Below are 23107 nucleotides of genomic sequence, written 5' to 3'. Positions count from 1 at the left end.
CGTGGGTGAGAAACAGATCACCGCTGAAACGCGGTGGGGTTTAAGAACGGCGACTGCGAGCGGGGAGGGGCTCACTGCGACCGCCTGGAGCGGGAAAACCGCTGCCAGGGTCGGGGGAGACCCCTTCTGTTCCCCGAGAACGTGACGGGGCGTTCCGTCCGCCAGGGGCTGGAGGTCTGACTCTGATCTGCCCGGAGAGGCGTGGCTGTCATCCGATAGAGGGTGGAGGAGTGGCCGAGGAACAAGCTGTGGCGTATCGGAGAACTGGCAAGAAAGAGGTTTTTTTTTTCATCTTTCTCTCCTCTCTCTCTCTCTCACTGCCGCTCTGCATTGGCCTTTTCCCTCTCTTTTAAATTTTACAGTGTTTTTTGGGGGGCACTACACTGTTACAGGAAGTACCCCCCCCAGTTTAATTATTTCTGTTCTGTTCGTTACAGACATGTCCGTAAACGATCTCTCTCTCCCGCTTGATCCTCTGCAGTCCACCCTTATCCCTCTCGAAGGCTTGATTAGCCTAATATGAGACCGGGCGTGTAGGATCACGACCCGGCCCCACCCTCCGCCCTGCCACATTCTTTAAATGTTCGTAAAACCAAAGAGATGTGTATTAATGATAATAATAATTATTATTATTTTTATAGCACCTTTACAGTGCAAAAATATTGGAGTACAATAGACAAATTTGCCTGATTTATTTAATACACAGGTTTTAAGAAAAGTATAGTCCATTGTGTCCGACAGTGCCCATCCTCTCAATCGAGCGTTTCTGGCCTTGCTGTCATGTACCCTTTATAGAGTTCCTTTTGAGATGACAAATAGAAATAAATTCTGGCATTTCCTTGCTCAGCTCTATATGGGAAAGGTAGTATACTCTCCCTCTATCTTTTACTATGAGAACTATTCCTTTAAGCTTCTTTTTCTGCTCCTTTTTACCATTTGTTATATCTTATTATGTTTCTCAATATTGTATTTGTGTATTGTAATAATGTCTTGATGTATGGCATTGCTGCAAAGCAAACTGCCCAGGGACAAATAAAGGTCAAGTTATCACTAATTATTGTTTTCCTGCAGGTATGGATTGAAGCAGCTACTCAGATTTTCTTTTCTCTAGGAGCAGGCTTTGGAGTCCTCATTGCCTTCGCTAGCTACAATAAATTTAACAATAACTGCTACAGGTAAGACAGGTCTTTGGTATAAGTGGTAAGTTGTAAAGGCTGCCTGTAACCAGTGGTGTATTAAGGTCAGCTTTGTCTGTTTTATAATTACATCTCTATCATTAAATAAATGTCCAGTTCTCAGCATCCAGAGAGTGGGAGATATAGGAACTCGTTTTGTACCTGACAATACAAATATGTTCCATTGTGTCACACAATCTTATCTCAGAGCATATACTGATTGTTGCTTGATCTGTTATCCTAAAATCATTCCATGCTGCAGCTTAACCCTGGAAGTCCACTGAGACTAAGAAGCTGTGGTTGTGTTTGCTTCGAAAAAAGTTCTCCTGGGAAAACCAGCATTCTTTTTCCAGAGATAATTGTTTGGGAAAGTTGTTGGCGGGACCAGTAGGTGGAAGTCACCTTGTGGAGTGCACGGATCCTAATAGTAATGATAACGCCTAAAAAATGGGCTGTGGCTCTAATGGGCTGTTTTTAAACACACGTTCTTGATAGAGGAAGATAGTATAGACTATTAATATTATACAATCTTATATATCCAAGTTTAATTGGTCACAAAATGCTGGTGGATAAGGTTGATGATGTGAATTACACTGTAAAAAAAATTTTGTCCGGTAACCTACAAATGTAATGTGCTTCATGTGATAATATATAAATTAAATGGTTGTGTTCAAGTAAAAAAATATTACATAAATAAATTACTAAATCAACCTAACTAAATTAGGTTACACCTACACCTACCACCTAAGTCATTTTTAAGTGTTATAATAAGTGGAAATACAGTAGACCATTATGGCAACAATTTCACATGACCACTTTTTACCATGTATTTTGTCACACTTGAAGAATGGGAAGACAAGAGGTGCGGATCCAAATGCGTTTTTTATTTAACATATAATAACTAAAAGGGTAAACACAAAGCAAATTCCACGATGGGAAAACACACAGTGATAACAAAACAAGCAACAGGTGCGGACAATAACGCTGTGACAGCGGTGATGAGGAGTGAGGAAGAAGGGAAGTGTAGTTTTAACAGAGACAGTGAAACACAGGCGGACAACAAGGAAGAAATGACAGGGAGCGTGTTAGGTGAAACAGAAAACACGGGACGGATAACAAGGACGAGCGACATGGAACGTGACTGGCGAGGGTGAAACAGAAAACACGGGACGGACCACATGGAAACGTGACAAGAGAAACAGAGAACACAGTGAGGACAACGGGGAATCGTGACATATTTTCATGTGAATTAAAAGCAAAACTTTCACTTTGGTTAGCTTGTCTAATTAAAATTAAAACACATATGCAATCATGCTTCTGTTAAATGCACACATTTAAAGTATGTAAAGACGTACAGCAAGCAATATTGATTTCACATCACAATATGGTAAATCTGGACCTTTTTTCTCACTCAGGCACAGATGTCTTACAAAGACCTAGCATGTACAGTTATATCAAAAGTTTATTACAAAAAATGGCTTTTGAAAATGCCCTTTTGTATGTTCACATGCTTTAAATTGAAATAAATCAATGTAAAATATTAACCGGACCACCTCTTTAGCATTTGGCCATGAAGATAAAATGTTGCAAGCTGCCAAGATGTGGCTCCAGTTGAAATGGCTGATCAGATTTATGTGCTTCTTACAGAATACCAATGGTTCCACTCTGGGTCACGCACTTTGAAATGATTAAAATCAGGCATTTTTTGTTTTGTTTTCCTTTGTTTAAAAATTCTCTGTCATGGTCATTGTTTAAATTGTTTGGTGATGGCTAGTAAAAAAAAGTAAGTCCTTTAGTTATTAAAGATATTTTTTGTTTCATTGCTTATTGGAAATTGTGGGCATTGTTAGTTTCAGTTATTTGTTACTAGGTTGAAAGAGCAATCAGGAGTCATTCTAACTGGTAAACACTGTGGGACCATGACAACATGTTTTCAAAAAATAATGCTCAATGTCATGGTTTGTGCTCTGCAGCAAGTGTTTTCAGTTAAAATGCATTGATTGTACTACTTTTACGGTCCTCATCCAGACTTTAGAAGAAGCTCTCTAGTCCTGCATAATTTGGAAACTATGAGGTTTGGAAACTGAAATGGTGTTTTCAACTGAAAATGTATTAGTGTGGATGTGGACTGAGCCTTGATATGAAACTCAAAACTAATTCACAATGGGGCTAAGCCACAGTTTTAACATTACCTCACTGTGGCTTTTAATTATTCAATTGTGCAAGTAGATCATGTTCAGTTGTTTTAAATCATGATGTTTAATGCACACATTTATCTTGTACTCTGTTACAGGGATGCTCTCCTGACCAGCACAATAAACTGCATTACCAGTTTCTTCTCAGGGTTTGCCATCTTCTCAGTACTGGGTTATATGGCTTATCGGCATGGTGTCAACATTAAGGATGTGGCCACTGAGGGTCTGTTGCTCCCACAACTTCACTGTCCTGTATTTTTATCATCTATTAGTCATCTGTTTCTCAGTTTTACATTATGCATTCTATCAGTTTCTTTTTCAGAGTTTTACAGTGTCATTCTGTGTGTGTATGATATTGTGTATTCTGTGTGCAGGGGCTGGACTGGTATTTATCATCTACCCAGAAGCGATCTCAACTCTACCTGGATCTACATTTTTTGCAATAGCCTTTTTTATCATGCTATTGACACTTGGGATTGACAGCTCTGTGAGTACTAAGAAATCTTGGTTTGGTTAAAAGGCAACCAGTTTGTATTGTTTTTGAATGCTATTTAAAGAGTATGTTCAGATATTTTTCATCTCACATGAAATTGAATAGACACCACTGACTCGTTTACATGAAAGTTATTTAACAATTACACCAACAATGCAAACTAAAAATTGTGTGGCTCTAAAATCTACTCCCAGCATACAAACAATGCTTGATGTATTTTCCTGTTTAGATGGGCGGCATGGAGGCAGTCATCACAGGGCTCTCAGATGACTTCAAAATCCTCAAGAGGAATAGAAAGTTATTTACATTCGCTACAGCATTTGGGACATTCCTGGTAGCCCTCATTTGTGTCACAAATGTAAGTCTTGTTTGGACACTATAACATGAACATTATAAATAATATTTTCTGACATTGTGTGCTCTTCAGTCACCAAAGTTAGACTTTGGCCACATCTATGCCAATCTGTTGAATTTTCAATTCTCTGTTTCCTAAAGTCATTGTTTTTTCCAAAGTATGTGGTTGTGGAGGCATTTTTGAAAGTCTCCCTTTTCGGTGGAAGAAAACACAATTCTAGTGTGGATGAGAGGTGTAAACAGGACTGGACTAGTAATCTGGCATAACGGGCATTTTCTCGGTGGGCCGACGCACTTTGTAACCGAGCGGGCCGGTGTGTCGGCCACGAAACAGGCCGCGATAAGCTAAAATGAGCCGCCGCGTTATAGAGAATGGGCCACAAAACAGCGCCGTGATATGCAGAAAAGGCCCGCGATTCCCCTACCCCCAAAACAACTTTTGGGCCAGTTGCTATGTAAAATCTCGAGCCGATTTCTCTTCCCAGTCCAGCCCTGGGTCTAAATGTAGCAAAATCAATGCATTTTTAAAATTAAACAGGTAAGTATGAACATAGCCTTTGCTAAAACCATAAGGGATGTTCGGTTAATGTAATTAAAGTCCAACAATATCTTGTGTTTAGGCAGTATCACAATATGAAACTTAGAGGTAGACCGATAAATCGGTTTTACCGATTAATCATGCCGATGTTACTTTTTGGAACTATCGGTTATCTGCAAAACTCTGTCAATATTTGCCAGTAGTTTTTTTGTCATTTATTCATTTTAAAATAAGAGTCCCCAGTCTGTTTAGGTCTTGTTTATACTTAAAAGTCCTGCGTTATGTATGTACGTTAAGTCTTAATTTTTTTATAGTTATTATAAGAATTTTAGTTTTGGGTGGTTTATGAGGAAATTTTTTTAGGTTACAAACTGGTAATTACAAGGGTATTATGCTATAAATTTGGTTCACCTTCTGTCGCTCTCTCCACGTTGTGTCGGAGAAGCAACACTAGGGGTCTCTCTTGAGCGCCGATATCCACCTCTGATCTATGAAAAAAGGCCAATGAGAGTTGGCAGCCGGTATTTGCATGTCCCGCCCCCGGACATACGGGTATTTAAGCGGCGCAAATACGGGAGTTCATTCAGAAAATTTCTTCAGAGCCGATGGTTTGTCTGCAGTTTGCTGCGAGTTACACACCACTTTAAACGTTCCTGTTTCCTCTGACGATCTGCATGCTGTTGGATCTTGACGGCGCACAACAGCGACTTTCTCCTTCACATTGCACGGCGTGCATTGTTGCCCCTGAGCGCTTCGACAGCGCAGACACACACACACACACTGTGTATTAAAAGAGTAAATTCCTATTAAAAGAGTAATTTCTCTAAAAGAGCAAAACACAGCGGCGTTGAACGTCCTTTTCAGGACGCGTCTTTTTCAAGATGCCCTTCCGCCCCTGTGTTTTTCCTGGATGCGGTAGAGTGCTCTCCGCTTCAGACGGCCACAGTCTCATGTGTTTGGGCCGCGATCACACCGAGGCGGCGTTTGTGGATGGCTCATGTTCTCACTGCGAAAACATGACCATGACCACGTTGTGGTCGCGGCTTGCTTTCAACAGAAAGCAAGCCACCCCAGCTGCACCCCGCATTGCTCCTTCTTCCCACAGGATTGAGGACGATACGGTTGGTGCTGGGGGCGATTTGGGGGCGGCAGCGGGTGCAGTTTCGCCGGGTAGCCCCTCGCGAACCTCCCATTCCCCAACACGCTCGCTGGTCCCGCTTACGCCAGGCGATAGCGCTCGCCTCACGGCCTGGCTGTCTATCCTCCGAGCCCGGCAGATGAGCTCGCCGCTGCATCGGAGAGTGTGATGTCTGATGCCGAGGACTCCCCTGGACTGCTGCCTTCGGGCCAGCAGGCCCAGGCTGAGGCCGACGCTCAGATGTCTGACATGCTTTCCCGGGCCGCCGTGAGCGTGGGGTTGGATTGGAACCCTCCATCCTCCCCACAGCCTTCACGGTTGGATGACCGGTTCCTGGGGGCAGCGCGCCATTAACGGCCTCGCATCCCCCCGGTCCCGTTTTTCCCGGAGGTGCATGACGAGCTGACATCTACGTGGAGAGCCCCGCTCTCCGCCCGTCTAGGTGCCACCCGCTCCACTTTCACCACCCTCGACGGCGGAGAGCGCCACGGATACGGGGCGATTCCCCAGGTCGATAGGGCAGTTGCGTACCATCTATGCCCGGTAGCCCTACCTCCTGGCGTGGCCGCCCCGTACTCCCATCCAAGCCCTGTAGGACAACATCCTCGCTCAATGCGAAGGCCTACAGTGCGGCTGGACGTGCTGCCTCCGCCCTGCATGCGATGGCCCTCCTGCAAGTCCACCAGAACAAAGCACTCAGAAACATGCACGGGGGTGGACCTGATCCTGATGTGCTGCAGGAACTGCGCTCAGCGACCGATCTCGCCCTGAGAGCGACGAAGGCCACAGTGCAGGCACTCGGACAGGCGATGGCCACCCTAGTGGTCCAGGAATGCCATCTTTGGCTCAATCTGGTCGAGATGCTTGAGGCCGACAAGAACCGCTTCCTGGACGCACCTGTCTCTCAGATTGGCCTTTTCGGCGACACCGTCGAGGACTTCGCCCAACAGTTCTCCGCGGTGAAGAAGCAGACGGAGGCCATCTCTCACTTCATGCCCCGCCGCAGACCTGCCGCTACGGGCCCTGCCCCGTCTGCCCGCCGAGGATGTCCCCCTGCAAAGAAACCAGCTCCTGCTCCGCCTCAACCCGGGCCCAGCTCTCAGCCCCAGCGTCGAGCACCCCGCAGGCGGCACACGCCCCTGTCTCACGAACCCCCTCTAGGACCCGGAAGGCTCCCAAGCGTTCCTGAGACAGCCGACCCAGAGCCGAAGACGTTAGCTCCGAAGGTGGTAAGACCGCTCCGTCCCCCGGTGGAGGGCCGGGAGGAGAATCCTTTGTTTTTTCATTTGCCACACCCCCTGACGGGGGCTGTGGTACCCACATTCTCAATAAAAGAGCTATTTCCTTTGCCTCTGGGTCACCTGGCCCGCAAATGCCGTTCACACGGCTTTTAGATTACGACAGTCCCGGTACACCGGACGCGGCGATCCCGCCTTCCGCCTGCCCACGACTGTTCCCCGGCCGGTCGGTTCAGACGAGTCCAGAGGACGCCAGCATCAGACCTCCTCCTCAGTCACAGACCCGCCCCCTGTCGGGTGCACGGAGCAAGGTAAGTGCTTTGAGTCTATTCTCAGCACCTCAGCCTCAGGCCGCAACGAAGCCGCCCGACGCTGCACTACCTCTTCCGCCCCGCTGCGAGGCCCCGCCGGGTACGTCCAAAATACTTGTCCCTTTGGTGCCCCTAGCGCAGAGCTGGGAAGCGTGGCTTTCGCTTCCCAACGCATCACGCTGGCTGCACCGGACCATTCGACTCGGTTACGCAATTCAGTTTGCCCGGCTCCTGCCCCCCTTCAGGGGCGTCCGCTTTTCCACAGTACACGGCGAGCATGCCAGTTCCCTGAGCACGGAAATCGCGACCCTCTTAGCCAAGGGCGCGGTAGAGCCCGTCCCTCCAACCGAAATGAGGAAGGGTTTCTACAGCCCTTACTTCATTGTACCCAAGAAAGGCAGCGGCTTACGACCAATCCTGGACCTGCGAGTTTTCAATTGGGCCTTGTTAAAAATCCCGTTAAAAATGCTCACGCAGAGAAATATTCTGGCTGGTGTTCAGCATCTAGATTGGTTCGCAGCGGTAGACCTGAAGGACGCGTACTTCCACGTCTCAATTCTGCCACGACACCGACCCTTCTTACGGTTTGCGTTCGACGGCCAGGCGTTTCAGTACAAAGTCCTCCCCTTCGGCCTGTCTCTGTCCCCTCGCGTCTTCACGAAGGTCGCAGAGGCGGCCCTTGCCCCGCTACGAGTAGCCGGCATCCGCACAGAGACCAGGTGCTCCGGCACCTCAGCCGCTTGGGGCTTCAGGTCAACTGGGAAAAGAGCAAGCTCACTCCGGTTCAGAGCATCTCTTTTCTCGGGTTGGAGTTAGACTCAGTCTCAATGACAGCACGTCTCATGAGCGAGCATGCTCAGTCGGTGCTGGACTGCCTCGCTTCCTTCAAGCCAGGCACAGCGGTCCCTCTAAAACTTTTCCAGAGGCTCCTGGGGCATATGGTGTCCTCTGCGGCGGTCGCGCCGCTGGGGTTGATGCATATGAGACCACTCCAGCACTGGCTCCAGACTCGAGTCCCGAGACAAACATCGCACCATGGCACGCATCGGGTAAGGATCAGCCCCGCCTGCCTCAAAACACTCCGACCCTGGACAGACCTCTGCTTTTTACGGGCAGGAGTGCCCCTGCAGCAGGTGTCCCGACGCGTTCTGGTCACAACCGACGCCTCCCGGTCCGGGTGGGGTGCCGTGTGCAGCGGGCACGCAGCAGCGGGCTGTTGGAAAGGGGCCCCGGTGCGTTGGCACATCAATTGCCTGGAGTTGCTGACCGTCCTTCTTGCTCTCAGGAAGTTCCTCCCGTTAGTTGGGGACAAACATGTCCTCGTGAGATCGGACAGCACCACGTTGGTGGCGTACATAAACCGCCAAGGTGGCGTACGCTCCCGCCACATGTCACAACTCACCCGCCGTCTCCTCCTATGGAGCCAGCAGTGACTCAAGTCCACTCACATCCCCGGCAAGCTCAACGTCGTAGCGGACGCGCTATCACGACAACGCCTGCCCGGCGGGGAGTGGAGGCTTCACCCCCAGTCGGTCCAGCTGATTTGGGAACGGTTTGGCAAGGCCCAGGTAGACCTGTTTGCCTTCCAGGAAACCTCCCACTGCCCGCTCTGGTACGCCCTAACAGAGGCTCCCCTCGGGACAGACGCGCTGGCACACAGCTGGCCCTTGGGGCTGCACAAGTACGCATTTCCCCCAGTGAGCCTTCTTGCACCGGTGCTGTGCAAGGTCAGGGAGGACGAGGAGCAAGTCACGTTAGTGGCCCCCTACTGGCCCACTCGGACTTGGTTCTCGGAACTCAGACTTCTCGCGACAGCTCCTCCCTGGCGAATTCCCCTGAGAAAGGACCTCCTCTCTCAGGGACGGGGCATGCTCTGGCACCCGCGCCCAGACATCTGGAACCTCCATGTCTGGTCCCTGGACGGGATGCGGAAGAGCTAGCCGGCTTACCGGCGACCGTTGTGAATACAATCAACCAAGCCAGAGTCCCCTCTACCAGGCACCTTTACTTCCTAAAGTGGCGCTTGTTCGCAGATTGGTGTTCTTCCCGAACTGAAGACCCGCAGATATGCGCGATCAAGTCAGTGCTCCTGTTCCTACAGGAGAGGCTGGACAGGAGGCTGTCCCTGTCCACCCTCAAGGTGTATGTTGCCGCCATTGCCGCCCACCACGATCCTGTAGACGGCAAGTCTTTGGGTAAGCACGACCTGATCCTCAGGTTCCTGAGAGGCGCCCGGAGGTTGAATCGCTCCCGGCCAGGCCTAGTTCCCTCCTGGGATCTCTTGGTAGTCTTGGCAGGACTCCAGAGACCTCCCTTCGAGCCGCTTGAATCAATTGGACTCAGGGCCCTCTCACTTAAGATGGCCCTGCTGATCGCGCTCGCCTCTATCAAGAGGGTCGGGGACCTGCAAGCGTTCTCTGTCAGCGACACTTGCCTGGAGTTCGTTCCGGCAGATACATCTATGATCCTAAGACCGCGACCGGGCTATGTGCCCAAGGTTCCTACCACACCCTTCCAAGATCAGGTAGTGAACCTGCAAGCGCTGCCCCGGGAGGAGGCAGACCCAGGCCTTTCGTTGCTATGTCCAGTGCGCGCCCTGCGCATTTACCTGGACCGCACACAGAGCAACAGACGCTCTGAGCAGCTCTTTGTCTGCTTTGGGGGACGGCAGAAACGGAATGCCGTCTCCAAACAAAGGCTCGCCCACTGGGTTGTCGACGCCATCACACTGGCTTATCACACCCAGGCCGTGCCCCTACCCTCAACAAGGGGTGTTGTGTCCTCGTGGGCACTGGCCAAGGGCACCTCCCTAGCAGACATCTGTAGAGCTGCGGGTTGGGCAACACCCAACACCTTTGCGAGGTTTTACAACCTCCGCGTTGAGTCGGTTGCATCTCGTGTTTTGTCAGGTCTGAGCCCGAAGAACTCGGTAACACGTAGACCGACCGGCCGGGTGGATCGCTTGCGCCCAGCGCCCTTTTCCTGACGTCAAGGTAAAGTAGTGCACCTTCTTCCCAGGGCGCCCCACTCCGAGTCGGGACCCTGGTCGATTCCTCCCCAGCCCTCCGGGTCCACGGTTCAGCGGAGGAACTCGCCGACCCAAGCCACTGCGGGTACCCTGATGGCTACCCTGTACTGGTATAGGTGCTCCACAGGTAACGCCTCCTGCTCGGACTCCCCCTGTGTGTAATTCCACGGTTCTGTCCCCTTACGAGCGGACCCCTGTGTCTCCCTTAGGCAGTTACAGCTGCCCCGGTCGCCGTGCTGTAGCAACTCCCCCCTTTCGAGGCTGGATCTACCACTGCACCATACTTTCCACACGAGCCCTAAGACGGCCGTGTGACGTGTCTACCACATTTCCTCCCCAAGAAAAAGGGCAGGTGTGGTCTCCGCAGGGTCTGGGTAAGACCCCCTACCCTATATGCGTATAAGGGCCCCGGCCGTGATTGCTCTATGCGAGAAACATAGAGAGAAAAGTTCCCATGTTGGCAAACATCGCCTTGTTCCCCTCCCAGGGTAACTAGAAGGATTCCGATGTTCTTATGGGGCATTGGGGAAGGGTACGTGCAGCCAGGTACAGACGATGCGCAGCACTGGATGAAATCCCTGCCCGCCTCTGTATCGGCGGTTCACGTACACGGTTCAGCGCATGGCAAGATTGGAATGGGTCCCCTAGTGTCGCTTCTCCGACACAACGTGGAGAGAGCGACAGAAGGGGAACGTTTGGTTACGTATGTAACCTCCGTTCCCCGAGGGAGGGAACGACACGTTGTGTCTTTCCTCCGCCATGTCGCTGAACCGAGCCACTGTTGAGGCCGGACCACTTCCGGCTCCTCAGAAAAATCCTGAATGAACTCCCGTATTTGCGCCGCTTAAATACCCGTATGTCCGGGGGCGGGACATGCAAATACCTGCTGCCGACTCTCATTGGCCTTTTTTCATAGATCAGAGGTGGATATCGGCGCTCAAGAGAGACCCCTAGTGTCGCTTCTCCGACACAACATGTCGTTCCCTCCCTCGGGGAACGGAGGTTACATACGTAACCAAACGTTTATGAGGGCTTTTCTAAATCACATCACATATTAAACGTTGTTTATTTGAAAATGTATAAATGAATTTAATCTATAGTTTGTACAGTATAAAATCATTATGTTTATGGAGAGTCCTCATAAGGATAGCCACACCAACGTGAGTGTGTGTGTGTTCTTTTGCCTCTATTTGTATGTCACATTTTAATTTGTGGAAGAGGAAAGAGAGGGCCAGTGTCTTTAGATTCACATGGTGTAACCCATGTGATTTCATAAATTGGAGATGTTCATTTTTTAAATAAAATGTTTGCAGCCTTTTATCCAGCAGCTCAGTGCAGGCCCTCATCTAAAGTTTTTCTTTGTTGTATATCGGCCATAACAGGGTGGGATCTATGTGTTGACCTTGTTGGACAAGTATGCTGCAGGGACATCCATTCTATTTGGTGTGCTGATTGAGGCCATTGGAGTGTCTTGGTTCTATGGTGAGTGGATGCTTCATAAATGTGTTTTACACATCTTATAATTACTCATTGTTTATGCCACAAAGTCATCATGAGTATCATAATATGAGTGTAAAGAACTTATATGTTTATGGATCTGCTTCCACTATATAATGAAAAAGTGGTAACCTGATTTGTTGACTTTAAGGTCTATTTGTACTTGATCAAACCCATACAAATTGCTTTTGTAGTGTAGCATAATTTGGTTAGTATAGTTAGATAAATAAAATGTACTTTCTTAACTAATTTAGATGTTACCACATGGAGCACTTTTTTTTAGGTTAACTGAGAAACAATTTTTAGTGTACTGTGCTTTTCAGAAATATTACATTTCTCAAGTGATCTAGTAAGAAACAACCTAATTCACAATTACATTGATTTTATACATTATAGAGACATGTAATGATAATCTGTTAGCAGGAAAGACTTCACAGGCTTTGTCCAGTCCGTGCCCTTCAGACTTATGTCCACCGCACTAGCCAGTGGCGTAAGTCAGGGCAACTACTCATTTGCCATGGGGGCCGCAACAGGGGGCAGCTGCCACCAAGCAGACTATGTCGCATTGGGTGAGGGACGCTATTGCCCTGGCCTACGAGGTGTGTGGTAAAGCTTTGCCAGTAGGTATCAGGGCTCACTCTACCAGAGGGGTCGCCTCCTCTAAAGCCTTGGCTAGAGGTGTCCCTCTGCAGCATGTTTGTGATGCGGAAGGCTGGTCCTCTCCGAACACATTCATTAGATTTTTAAATTCGGATGTTCATGCCACTCCGGGCTCTTATGTCCTTGAGTCGACATCACAAGCTCATGTCTGAGACCTCTTGCGCTCTTGTGAGCACACTTCACAACCGTAAGGGGTCCGGACATCCACCGTGCGGCGGCATGGGTATTCTCGTTCCCAAAGCGCTAACTCAGCGCAGCAAGTGTAGCTTTTTGAAAGGGAATGTCTCGGGTTACTTGATTGTAGCCCTTGTTCCCTGATAAAAGCCGCACTGGGATGCCCCAGGACTGCTCTTCAGACAAAATACCTGATGATGCACCTGTGACGCATCTATTTATAGCCCTGCTACAGGTGCATCCAGTGATGTCACTGGCAGAGGCTATAAATTCTGGTCAATATTCATTGACGTGTTGCACACATATTCACAGCTGGTCACACCTAAAGTTGTTCCCAAAGCGCTTTTCAGCGCAGCATCTGTTTCCGCTTTTATCAGGGAACAAGGGTTACAGTCAAGTAACCCGAGACATTTTCCAACTTTTAAAATGCAGCTTCTTGTTTTTAGTTGCAAATAAATAATTCTGGTTCGCAATCTGGTTTCTGGTAATGTGTGCAGTAGCCTTGCAGTATCTGTATAGTGTTTTTTAATCACCCACAACACTGCACAATTTAAATTTTGGAAATGATATCTGTTTCATCTCATTAGTAGTTGAATGAGTTGAGTTGAGTTTTTCAGAATAGTAAGACCTCAAGTACCTAAAATACACAGTGTTAGAGCCCCCAGGAGCATGTTTGTTACCAGCATTGATGTGCACCACAAAAATGCATTACAATATAAGTCTCTGTCTTACATTATCTTAACAATTTAGAGCATCATTGCAAAGAATGTAACTTGTGAAATTGATAAAGATTGAAGGATGACCAAAAAATCTATATAAAGTTATCTAAACATTATGAAAATGATTAATTCAGACCAAGGCATGTGCAATTCTTGCATTAAGAGGGAGGGCATTTACTGTATACTCCTGTTGCCGTATTTCTGTGTATTACAGAAACTTCCTATCTTACGTCTTAAGACTAAGACATATATACTGTAGGTCCTGAGTGACATTGCCATGATTACTAACAGATAAGACAGGATTCTAGAATTACTGTAGGATGTCTCTTTAATACAACCTCTGGTGTCATAGAGGTTGCACTCAATACTGAAGGTACTTTCTGAAAATCTAAATGTCTAAATTGTTTGCTTACATGTAGTGCACTATTAGGGCAGTCATGTTAATTCTGTAATATTATTACACAATAACTCAAGAAAGATTCAAAGCAATCTCATGACTATAAAGATCAGTAACATCCCCCCAGAGTAAACAAGTACAAAATTAAAGAACATTCAAGATTATCGGCCCTGCATTCCATGACATTGCTTCCTGACTTCCAACACTTCTCATATCTCCTTCTAATTTGATTACATACATTTTGAACACAGTTATGCCTGAGAGTAAAGTACAAATTGTTCAGATCAACCCTGATATTGTAAGAAGAGAGGCCACAATTCATAGAAAGGTCTCACGTGTCTTTTTCTTTAAATTACATCCAGATGCTGCAAATTTCTTTGTACTGTATATTCCTTAGGCGTGGACAGATTTAGTGAGGATATTGAACGCATGATGGGCTTCAAACCAGGAATCTACTGGAGGCTTTGCTGGAAGTTCGTCAGTCCAGCGTTCTTACTGGTGAGTGAAAATGAAGGGGAGATTTTAAAGTATGAACATAACACCCAATCCAATAAATATTTACTTGATTTTGATTCATTATTATTTATCCTTTCTCTGCCACTATTACCTCACACAACTTTTATTGTATATGTAATGGTCAATAAATAAAAATGACTTTTGACAAAAATGACAAATTAGATTTTAATGATTTTCTACAGAATAGTGAACCAGTTTTTGTTTTGCAGTTTGTGGTGATTGCCAGCATTGTTACTTCCAGTGACCTGAGATATGATGACTATATTTTCCCTTACTGGTCAAATGTGGTGGGCTGGTCCATAGCCTTGTCTTCCATGCTGTTTGTACCCATCTATGCCATCTACAAGTTCCTGAGTATGCCAGGCACCTTCAAGGAGGTTAGTAACAATATACATATACAGTCGACCCAGAATTTTTTTTTTTTTTAATTGGGGCTGTCAAAATTAACATGTTAACACATGCGATTAATTAAAAAAGTTTAGCGTGTACATTTTTCTTAATCGCAATTAACACATTTACTTTGAAATTAACGTTAATAGAGCATAAACACTGGTGAGAAGGGAGGAACCTTTGTAATGTGTCTGCCTGGAGTCATTACACTGGCACATACCACAAAAGGGCCAGAGCCCTTCTACCAATTTGAGCCAACAAGCTTGGCAAAAAATGGCATAACTCGCGGTCCCATAGACATTCTATCGTAACACGCTGGTTGACCGTTATGCTCTCTCCTATGATAGAGCCGTAGAGGTTGTTATGAAGTCTTAACTATCACCAAAACACAGAATGAGACGTGTTTGTTTGCAAGCTCTATTCATGGCGAGTTCAAAGCAGCGTTAATGCTCTGTGGTATGGCACTTAACAAGCCACATGATAAGATGTGTGGATTGACGTCTCAGACGTGGAGGCAAATGAGATTCGTCCTCCACCACCCAGATTGAGGTGAGTCACTACGCCACCACGAGGACTTAGAGCACATTGGGAATTAGGCATTCCAAATTGGGGAGAAAAAGGGAGAAAAAAAGAAGAAAAAAAAAAGAATCGAATGACAGCACTAATTTACATTTTTTTATGTTTTAAAAATATAAGTATTTACATGTATTAATATTAACAAATGTATGAATTTCATTGCATTAGATAACAAAATATCCTATTAGCATCAGCAAACAAATGATGCTAGACTTTTTCCACTAACTTTTCTGAACCATGCTTGCAATTGCTTTTAACAAAAACAATGTTTCCAAGATCATTTTAGTGAATGAATGACGTCAATTTTCTCCCAGACATGGTATCAAAGTAATGACAGGTGTATAGTTTCACAATAACTATGTGCATAGTTCTACAAATTGTATAATTAATCTTGATAACCGTCTTCATTTTGAGCTGTATATCTTACATTTTCATTTAAAACCTAACAAACATCTTTAATGACTTGTTTTGAATGTAAAATGTGCTTGTGCTATTTTAACTTACAATAAATGCCACTTGGTTAAATTTTTAAGTGTGTGTTAAGTGTCAATACAGTAGTTGGGACCACTATATACATTTCTGCTCAATTAAATTCAGATTAATGTCCATATCTTTGGCTCAATTCATTTTTTGTGAGGTCCCAGATTCTAAATATTAGATTAAACTGTAAAAGTTACTTTCCAAAGCCACAAACATGCTACTGACATCTGGCTTAGTGCTTGTATACTGTACACTCACATTTTCCACAAACACCCTTCTGTCTTAAATGGTTTCAGAGATAATCTAACATTTGAAAACTAAAATGGCACATTTCCCTTCAGCTATCTGTTGCTAAGCAGATGATTAAGTTTTTGTTTGGATCTGTGCGTCATTATTGCTGTGTGTTTATGCTTGCAAGTTCACTATGTTTTCTCAACCTTCTTCATTTCAGAGGATAGCATACTGCATTACTCCAGAACATGAACATCACATGGTGGCTGAGGGTAATGTCAGGCAGTTCACGGTAAGACTCAAGCACAATGCGCTAATGGTTCCATTGCAAAAATCTGTTACTAGGACCATACGGAATCTGCTGACTTTTTTCAAATTTTCTGTGCTGATTTTGAGGGAAAATCTACAGAATTCTGTGGAGCATAATAAAAGGTTTTAAAGCTGTATTACGGAACTTTTGAGCTCTCTACTGACATCTGTGGTAACTTTCTCATTCACTAACCGTGTGTTTGCACGTATTGTGTGTGAAATCTGTGCACAAATGTTTTCACACAGAAATCATGCTCCATCAATAAGTTTGCACTAAAATGTATTTTAAATGTACACATAAATTTAGGACCTGACCACGCGTATGCACAAACTCCCAGTGTCCTTATAAACATTGAATAAAAACAAAATTAATTAAATTATACATACTATATACATATATACATGTGCACGTTTAAAAGTCTTATTATATATAGTCTTAATTCAAAGCAACAAAAATTGTGCGTAATAGCTCGAGCTGGGTTCTCTTTTTAACACTCATTTGGTATTTCACTATGGGAACGCCTAAGACCAATCGCTGTAGCAATCGGGGAGTCCCGCCTCCAAAATATAAACCCCAGCTAGCTGCAGCTGCCTCGTTCAAGATATTTGAGAAGTGGTCCTCAGTAGATGCATTTTTCTTGTGAATTTTTGTTAAGCAGTTAATTGACGGAGCCTCAAGGTAACGGATGCAATTATTCTTCTTTGTTTGTTGAGTGGCTTTCTTTTTCTCTGTGAGAGAGAGCGAAACTAATGCAGTAAGGTGAGTTTTCTCTCTCTGCCTTCTGTGGAAACTCTTAACACTTCTCAGTGTTTTTTCCCCTACTTTTGAGGCACTCACCCCGCCCTACAAAGGAAGGAAAAATAGTTCACCCACTCTTTACACTGCTCTGTGCTAAGAGATTTTATGTTGTGGTGGACTTAGCGTACCAGACTTATGTCTCTCCTCTCACCCAGGAGAAGAGTTTATGGAGAGTTCTCAAAGCCCGTGCACATGGGGGAAAATGATGGATGACGTCTCTTCAGCACTTCCTCTGCTGTTTTAAGACCAGTTAGTGGGAAAGTGAGACGATTACTTTTTCTATATCAGTCCTGTCATCCGAGCACACAAGGGGATAGTGCCCCTTTCCCGGTGCAGGCAGACATAGACCTTATCACTCTGTCACAGGGCAGCAATCAAACTGTCGCTGGTGCACATGCGCAGATCAGTCCTGGGTTTTAGCCACTATGAAAAAGGGCTGCAGACTGCAATTGCTGTAAAACAACCTCTTGTTTAAAGGAGTGGTCATGTTAGTGACTCAAAGAGAATCAGCTCAGCTATTCGAGGAAGAGATATCCTCTTTACTGAGCAAAGAAGTTATAAGAAAGATACCGGTAGAAGAAAGCCATCAGGGTTTTTACTTCTGGTATTTCCCAAGAGAGAGGGAGGTTGCCGTCCCATTTTAGATTTGCAGAACCTAAACAAACACCTCAGAAAATGTTATTTCAAAATGCTCACCATTTTCAGAACTCATTCTATTTATCACAGAGACTGTTTTATATCAGTAGATCTCTGAGATGCTTATTTTCACAAAGACATATTTCCTGCTCACAGGAAAAATGTCAGGTTTGCTTTTCAGGTTATAGTTTACGAGTATGGGAAAATCCCTTTTAGACTTTCTCTTGCACCTCGAGTATTCATGAAATGTGTAGAGGTGTCTCTGACGTTAAGAAATTCGGGAATCAGAGTGTCTGCTTATGCTGACAATCTGCTCGTATGCATGCCATCTCAGCTGCAAGCGGGGAGAGATACAAGCACACTGGTGACACATTTGGTGAGCTTGGGATTCAACATAAACCAAGCAAAGAGCTGTCTTATTCCCTCGTAAGAAATAATTTATCTGGGGCTCAGGCTGAACTCTGATGTGTCTCCGGCTGCTGGACTTGATAGCCTCAACAGTGGTCGTGGTTCACCTGGAATTGTTGTGAATGAGGGAATTTCAGAACTGGAAAGGGTCCCCAAGCTTGGGCCATCACCATCATTGATGAAAAGCATTTTGACAGAATGCATGAAGACTCTCTGATTGGAGAGCCCTGTCCTTTCTCAGGGCAGGGTGCATGTTGGGTCCTATTCTGATGAGAAATGTGGTGACGACAGATGGATCTCTCACAGGCTGGTGTGCGGTTGTCAAGGGCAGAGCAGTGAGGGGAGTTTGGGCTTCCGCACTGAGAGAAAAGAACACTTTGCTACTGACAAACTTTGTGAGCTTCTAGGAGTAATGAACAGGGGAGCAGATTTGCTGTTCAGGGGGAATCCTCTGTACAGTGAATGGAGGCTTCATCCTCAAATGGGGAGCCTCATATGGCTGAGCCGCCTGGGCTTTCGTCGCTGCAGGGGGATACCCTAGGCGAGCAGATGGGGTACGGGATCTTGAGCCGTGCCACGCCTCCATCTGCTTCTTCACCGCCGAGAACTGCTAGAAAAGTGGTCAGCGGCCCGGGCAAGCATAGTGTTCAGCTCTATGTCAGCCTCAGACTGGGTCGGCAGACCAAAATGTGGCAGCCCAGTTGAGTCCTCGGCATCTGAAATCACCAGAGCAATCATAGATAGAGCAATCGAGAACTCATCCTGCTCACGAGCCCGAAAGAGGTTAAGCTGGTCTTGAGGCGAGCTGGTCCCATCTCAGAACTCAACTGGGGCAAACGAGCATGCTGTGAACAGGAGTTCCTATGGGATTTACCCGGCAAGACCACGCCCATTGATCTTTCCAAATCGCCTTCAGCGCCAGCCGGGCCGGCCTCGTACCGTAGGTAAAAGGCGCTGCACGGCGGCGGCTGGAGCAACTTTCCCCAGGAAGAAGGAATGCAGTGACCGCAACGTTGCCATGGTCATATTCTCATATGAGAACATGAATCATCCACAAATGCTGCCTCAGTATGATCGCTGCTGAGACACGTGAGGCAGTGCCCGTGGCCATCGGAGGTGGAGAGATAACGACTGCATCCAGGAATCACGCAAAAACGGTAAGGCATCTTTATAGAGATGTGTCTTTCAAAAAACGTTCACGTCAATATGTTTGCTCTTAACAAGGAAATATACTCTTTTAGCAGAAATATTCTCGTAATCTGCACTAGGAATGCAGAAGGAGATAATGCTGCTGGAATGTGCCGTATATTCAACAGCATACGCTTCTTCGAGGTGAATGGAACAGCAGTAGTATTCAGCTCGCTGATACACAACTGCTCGGCTCTGAAGAAAATATCTGAATGAGAGTGGGCAGTCCTTCTCCTTTTATACCCATATGTCCAGGGGAGTGGAATGCAAATTCCACTCACCAATTTTCATTGGCCTTTTCTCACAGATCTGAGGTGTTTTAGGGCTCCCAAGAGCAACCCCAAGTGTCACTACATTGACACAATATTGAGTGACACAAGGGGGAACACATAAAATATCCTCTGTTTAAGAGTTGAAACCCGTGATATGGCTGATATGAATTCAAAAAATCATATGCAGAAATATGTAACATAACAATTACACTAATACGTCTTTTCATCATACATTTGTTGTGGCAATAAATTAAAAATGGATGTAACAAAACACAATTCATACGTTTTATAGTAAAAAAAAAAAACTGTGCTAAGAATCTAAATCGACACACACACACACAACAGCAATGTTATACAATACTCAGAATTCATGATTATTGCTAAATGTTACCAGAAAACCTATAAACACTGTGCTTACTGACATGACATATACACACAAGGACAAATTATGTTAAAATGCAATTTCCCATATCAATAAATCATGTGTGTAGGTAAGTGTGATGTTATGACTGAAGTAAATCAGGGTAAGGCAAAAACACAGTTTTGAACATGGATTTTTTTATGTACTCACTGAATAATTTAAATTGAGCCAAAAGAAAACTTCACTAGTGCAGTTTTAAATAAAGCTGAGTGTACTATACTGTAACTGGTAGTTGAAAGCATACCCAAATTAGCAACAACAAAAAAAGAATAATAATAAAAAAGTGGTGGGGAATGCGTTTTATGAATGACTAAGGCAGCATATTACTGTGTTGAGCATAGCCTTTTCACAAAGAATGTTGTGTCTCAAATTTATTTTTATATTTTTGTTTTACAATTGTATGTTTTTGTCTTGTTTTTCCAGCTCCGACATTGGTTATCCATCTGATTAAGGGGCCAGGTGGGAGTGCCCTCTCAAATGCTACTTGAATTCCTGAGAAGATATGGTGTGTGTGTGTGTGGGAGAGAAAGGTTTCTTAAAATGTCTCTTACCAAATGAAAAGTTTCCCCTGAGAAAAGGACAGAATGAAGCAATGGCTATGTGAATTTCTCTACACCACACACACTGTACTGTCCAGACTGCTCCATTTGTGTTCAATTGTGGATTTGAGTTTATTTTGTATTGTAGGCGAATTTAATGATGTGCCTATATTTCTTTTATTCATACACCTTAGTCATAACACACCTCAAAAGACCTAAAAAAAAAAAACTCCTCAAACTGTATTTATGAAAAATACAAGTAAAATCCTTTTTTTTATTATTAAACAATGATTAGGTTGTTCTAGTTTTACTTTGATGACGTTTTGGATAATTGTTTGCGAAAAGTGTATACAGAAAAACACTACAGCTATATTCAACTGGCTATATAGCTGGGAAATGGTGTGTGTTTACAGTATATGGAGTACAGTAAGTATGTGTAACAGGTTAACATACACTGTAGATCATCCCTTGACATTCTAGGAGATCTTTAACTCGATATAGCAGGTTTGGAGCATTTTGTAGTCATTGTTCTAAGTTGGTGTACAGCTGTGTGAGTTTCTCAAATTTTACCTTGTTTTCCAAGAATTTTTTTTTTTTTTAACAGCTGGCTTTTATCAAGGGTCCACTGTGGATTATCTCAAGAACATCTTTTCCTTTTTTGACACACCTCATAAAGTAGACACACCACTGTGCCAGTGCCTTATCTAGCCATAAACTTCCTGCCATTAAGTCACTCGTCCTCATGTAGAGAGTGCAGGGATGTTCACTGAGGAGAGAGCCTCAATAATCTCCATGACACGAGAACTTTATACTTGTAGCTTTCAAAATATACCGAGACTTGTTCCAACGTGCTGCCTCATGTTGTGCTACAGGGCTCTTCATTCATTCTTTCTTTTTTTTTCTTCTTTCTTTATGTAAAAGGATTATTTATTTTTTCTGGTAATGGATATGGCCTTTTATTATTATAACAATTATTATTATACTAACATATGTTACTACAGGACAAATTTGCTACCTTTGCTAAAACGTTTTTGCCCTTTCAAAATAATCATTTTTGTATTGCTTCAAAATCAATAGAACAAACACACAGAACAATTCAAGGACTCATTGAATCACTTTGTTGAAAGTGAACTAGTGCTCTGAAACGTTAAGCAGAGGGTTAGCTTATTTAATTTGAATTCTGTTTGACATGACACAAGTTCCATTCAAAATTTCTGAATCCAAGAAATACAGTTTGTTTTCAAATTCCACTATACACTGTCAAATTCTGTTCAATTAATTAAGCTCTTGTGATCTGTTTGAACATTTCAAGCCTTTTTTAAGGGTTTTGTGTTTGCATATAGGTAACAGACTATGTCTCTTTGTTTTCAAACCAGTCAAAATCAATGATCTGTCTAACCTATGTGGTCTTTATCTTGAGATGACAAATACATTTTGTGATTCGCCGTGGCTTTCTTGTTTGAAGGACATTTTCACCAACATTCTGAAGTGCCAAATTTACTCCAATTATGGCATCTCTGTTTGTTTCTGTTTTATTTATTCATGCATAGAATCCTTTCAAATACAAAACAAATTAAACATGGTCACTGGTAGGATGCAAACAACGTGGATTATGAAATATAAAGAGGTACAAATATATTCTTTTGTTAAATATCTAATATTGTGTGTATCAAATTCTTTATAAAACGTGAATGTAAAACATTTTAAGCATAAAGTGTCTATTGTTATATCATGCTGTGTGATATTAGTAAAGATATGAATATTCAGAGATGTATTATTAAGTGTAACCGGAAGTGACGTAGCCACATGAATGTAAACAGAGCAGCTCTGGCATTTCTGAGCGATGCTTACAGAATACTGTGTGTACAAATAAAAATTTGTCCTTTTGATTGTGTGACAATTATATGTGGAAAAGTTAAAATATGCACATTATAACAATAAAGTCCTTTCCAGTACACAGACAGACAGAAATGTGTTTTTGTCTGCTCTTAATGGAGCTTTTTTGTTATTTTGTTTTTAACAATACGAACTTGACACTGCATACCAATTTTGTGTCACCCTTAAGAAATGCACATGGACTTTTCTTAATAGTCCTCTGGTCATAAATATAAAATAGACTATATACTGTCAGACAGAGCCATTTTTGTGTCTTTCTTTATAGCATTCTACTTTTGTGTGTGTTCTAATTACTTGTGTCTTTGCCAGGCACGCTGAGGTTATACAGAAGCCAAGCGTGTGTCCCTACTGTTTAAATAATAATATGACCCTTGGTCAGTTCATCACCTGGATTGGAAAATTATCCTCTTAAAGGGCACCTATTATGGCATTTCAAATGTTCCTAATATTGTTTTGGGAGTCCCCAACAACAGTTTTACATGCATGCAATGACAAAAAACACTTTTGTTATCTTATAATATGCATTTAT

The 23107-nt window shown here is 44.4% G+C and overlaps 1 protein-coding gene across 2 annotated transcripts in view; it reads left to right on the top strand.

The window, feature by feature from the left end:
* The window catches only part of LOC127657961 (sodium-dependent noradrenaline transporter-like), a 45846-nt gene extending 23040 nt beyond the window's left edge, over window positions 1–22806 (top strand). For both annotated transcript variants that reach the window (XM_052147005.1, XM_052147013.1), the window contains exons 7-15: window positions 1072–1175; window positions 3469–3593; window positions 3745–3857; window positions 4093–4221; window positions 11853–11952; window positions 14315–14415; window positions 14643–14810; window positions 16331–16402; window positions 20567–22806. In XM_052147005.1, the coding sequence (XP_052002965.1) occupies window positions 1072–1175; window positions 3469–3593; window positions 3745–3857; window positions 4093–4221; window positions 11853–11952; window positions 14315–14415; window positions 14643–14810; window positions 16331–16402; window positions 20567–20590 (936 nt within the window). In that variant the 3' untranslated portion in view covers window positions 20591–22806. The remainder of the gene's footprint in view (window positions 1–1071; window positions 1176–3468; window positions 3594–3744; window positions 3858–4092; window positions 4222–11852; window positions 11953–14314; window positions 14416–14642; window positions 14811–16330; window positions 16403–20566) is intronic.
* The last annotated feature ends 301 nt before the right edge of the window (window positions 22807–23107 follow it).

The sequence above is a fragment of the Xyrauchen texanus genome, chromosome 2, assembly GCF_025860055.1.
Source record: "Xyrauchen texanus isolate HMW12.3.18 chromosome 2, RBS_HiC_50CHRs, whole genome shotgun sequence".
Taxonomy (NCBI): Eukaryota; Metazoa; Chordata; class Actinopteri; order Cypriniformes; family Catostomidae; genus Xyrauchen; species Xyrauchen texanus.
Note: the sequence above shows the minus strand (reverse complement) of the source record. Positions and strands in the feature narration are given on the sequence as shown.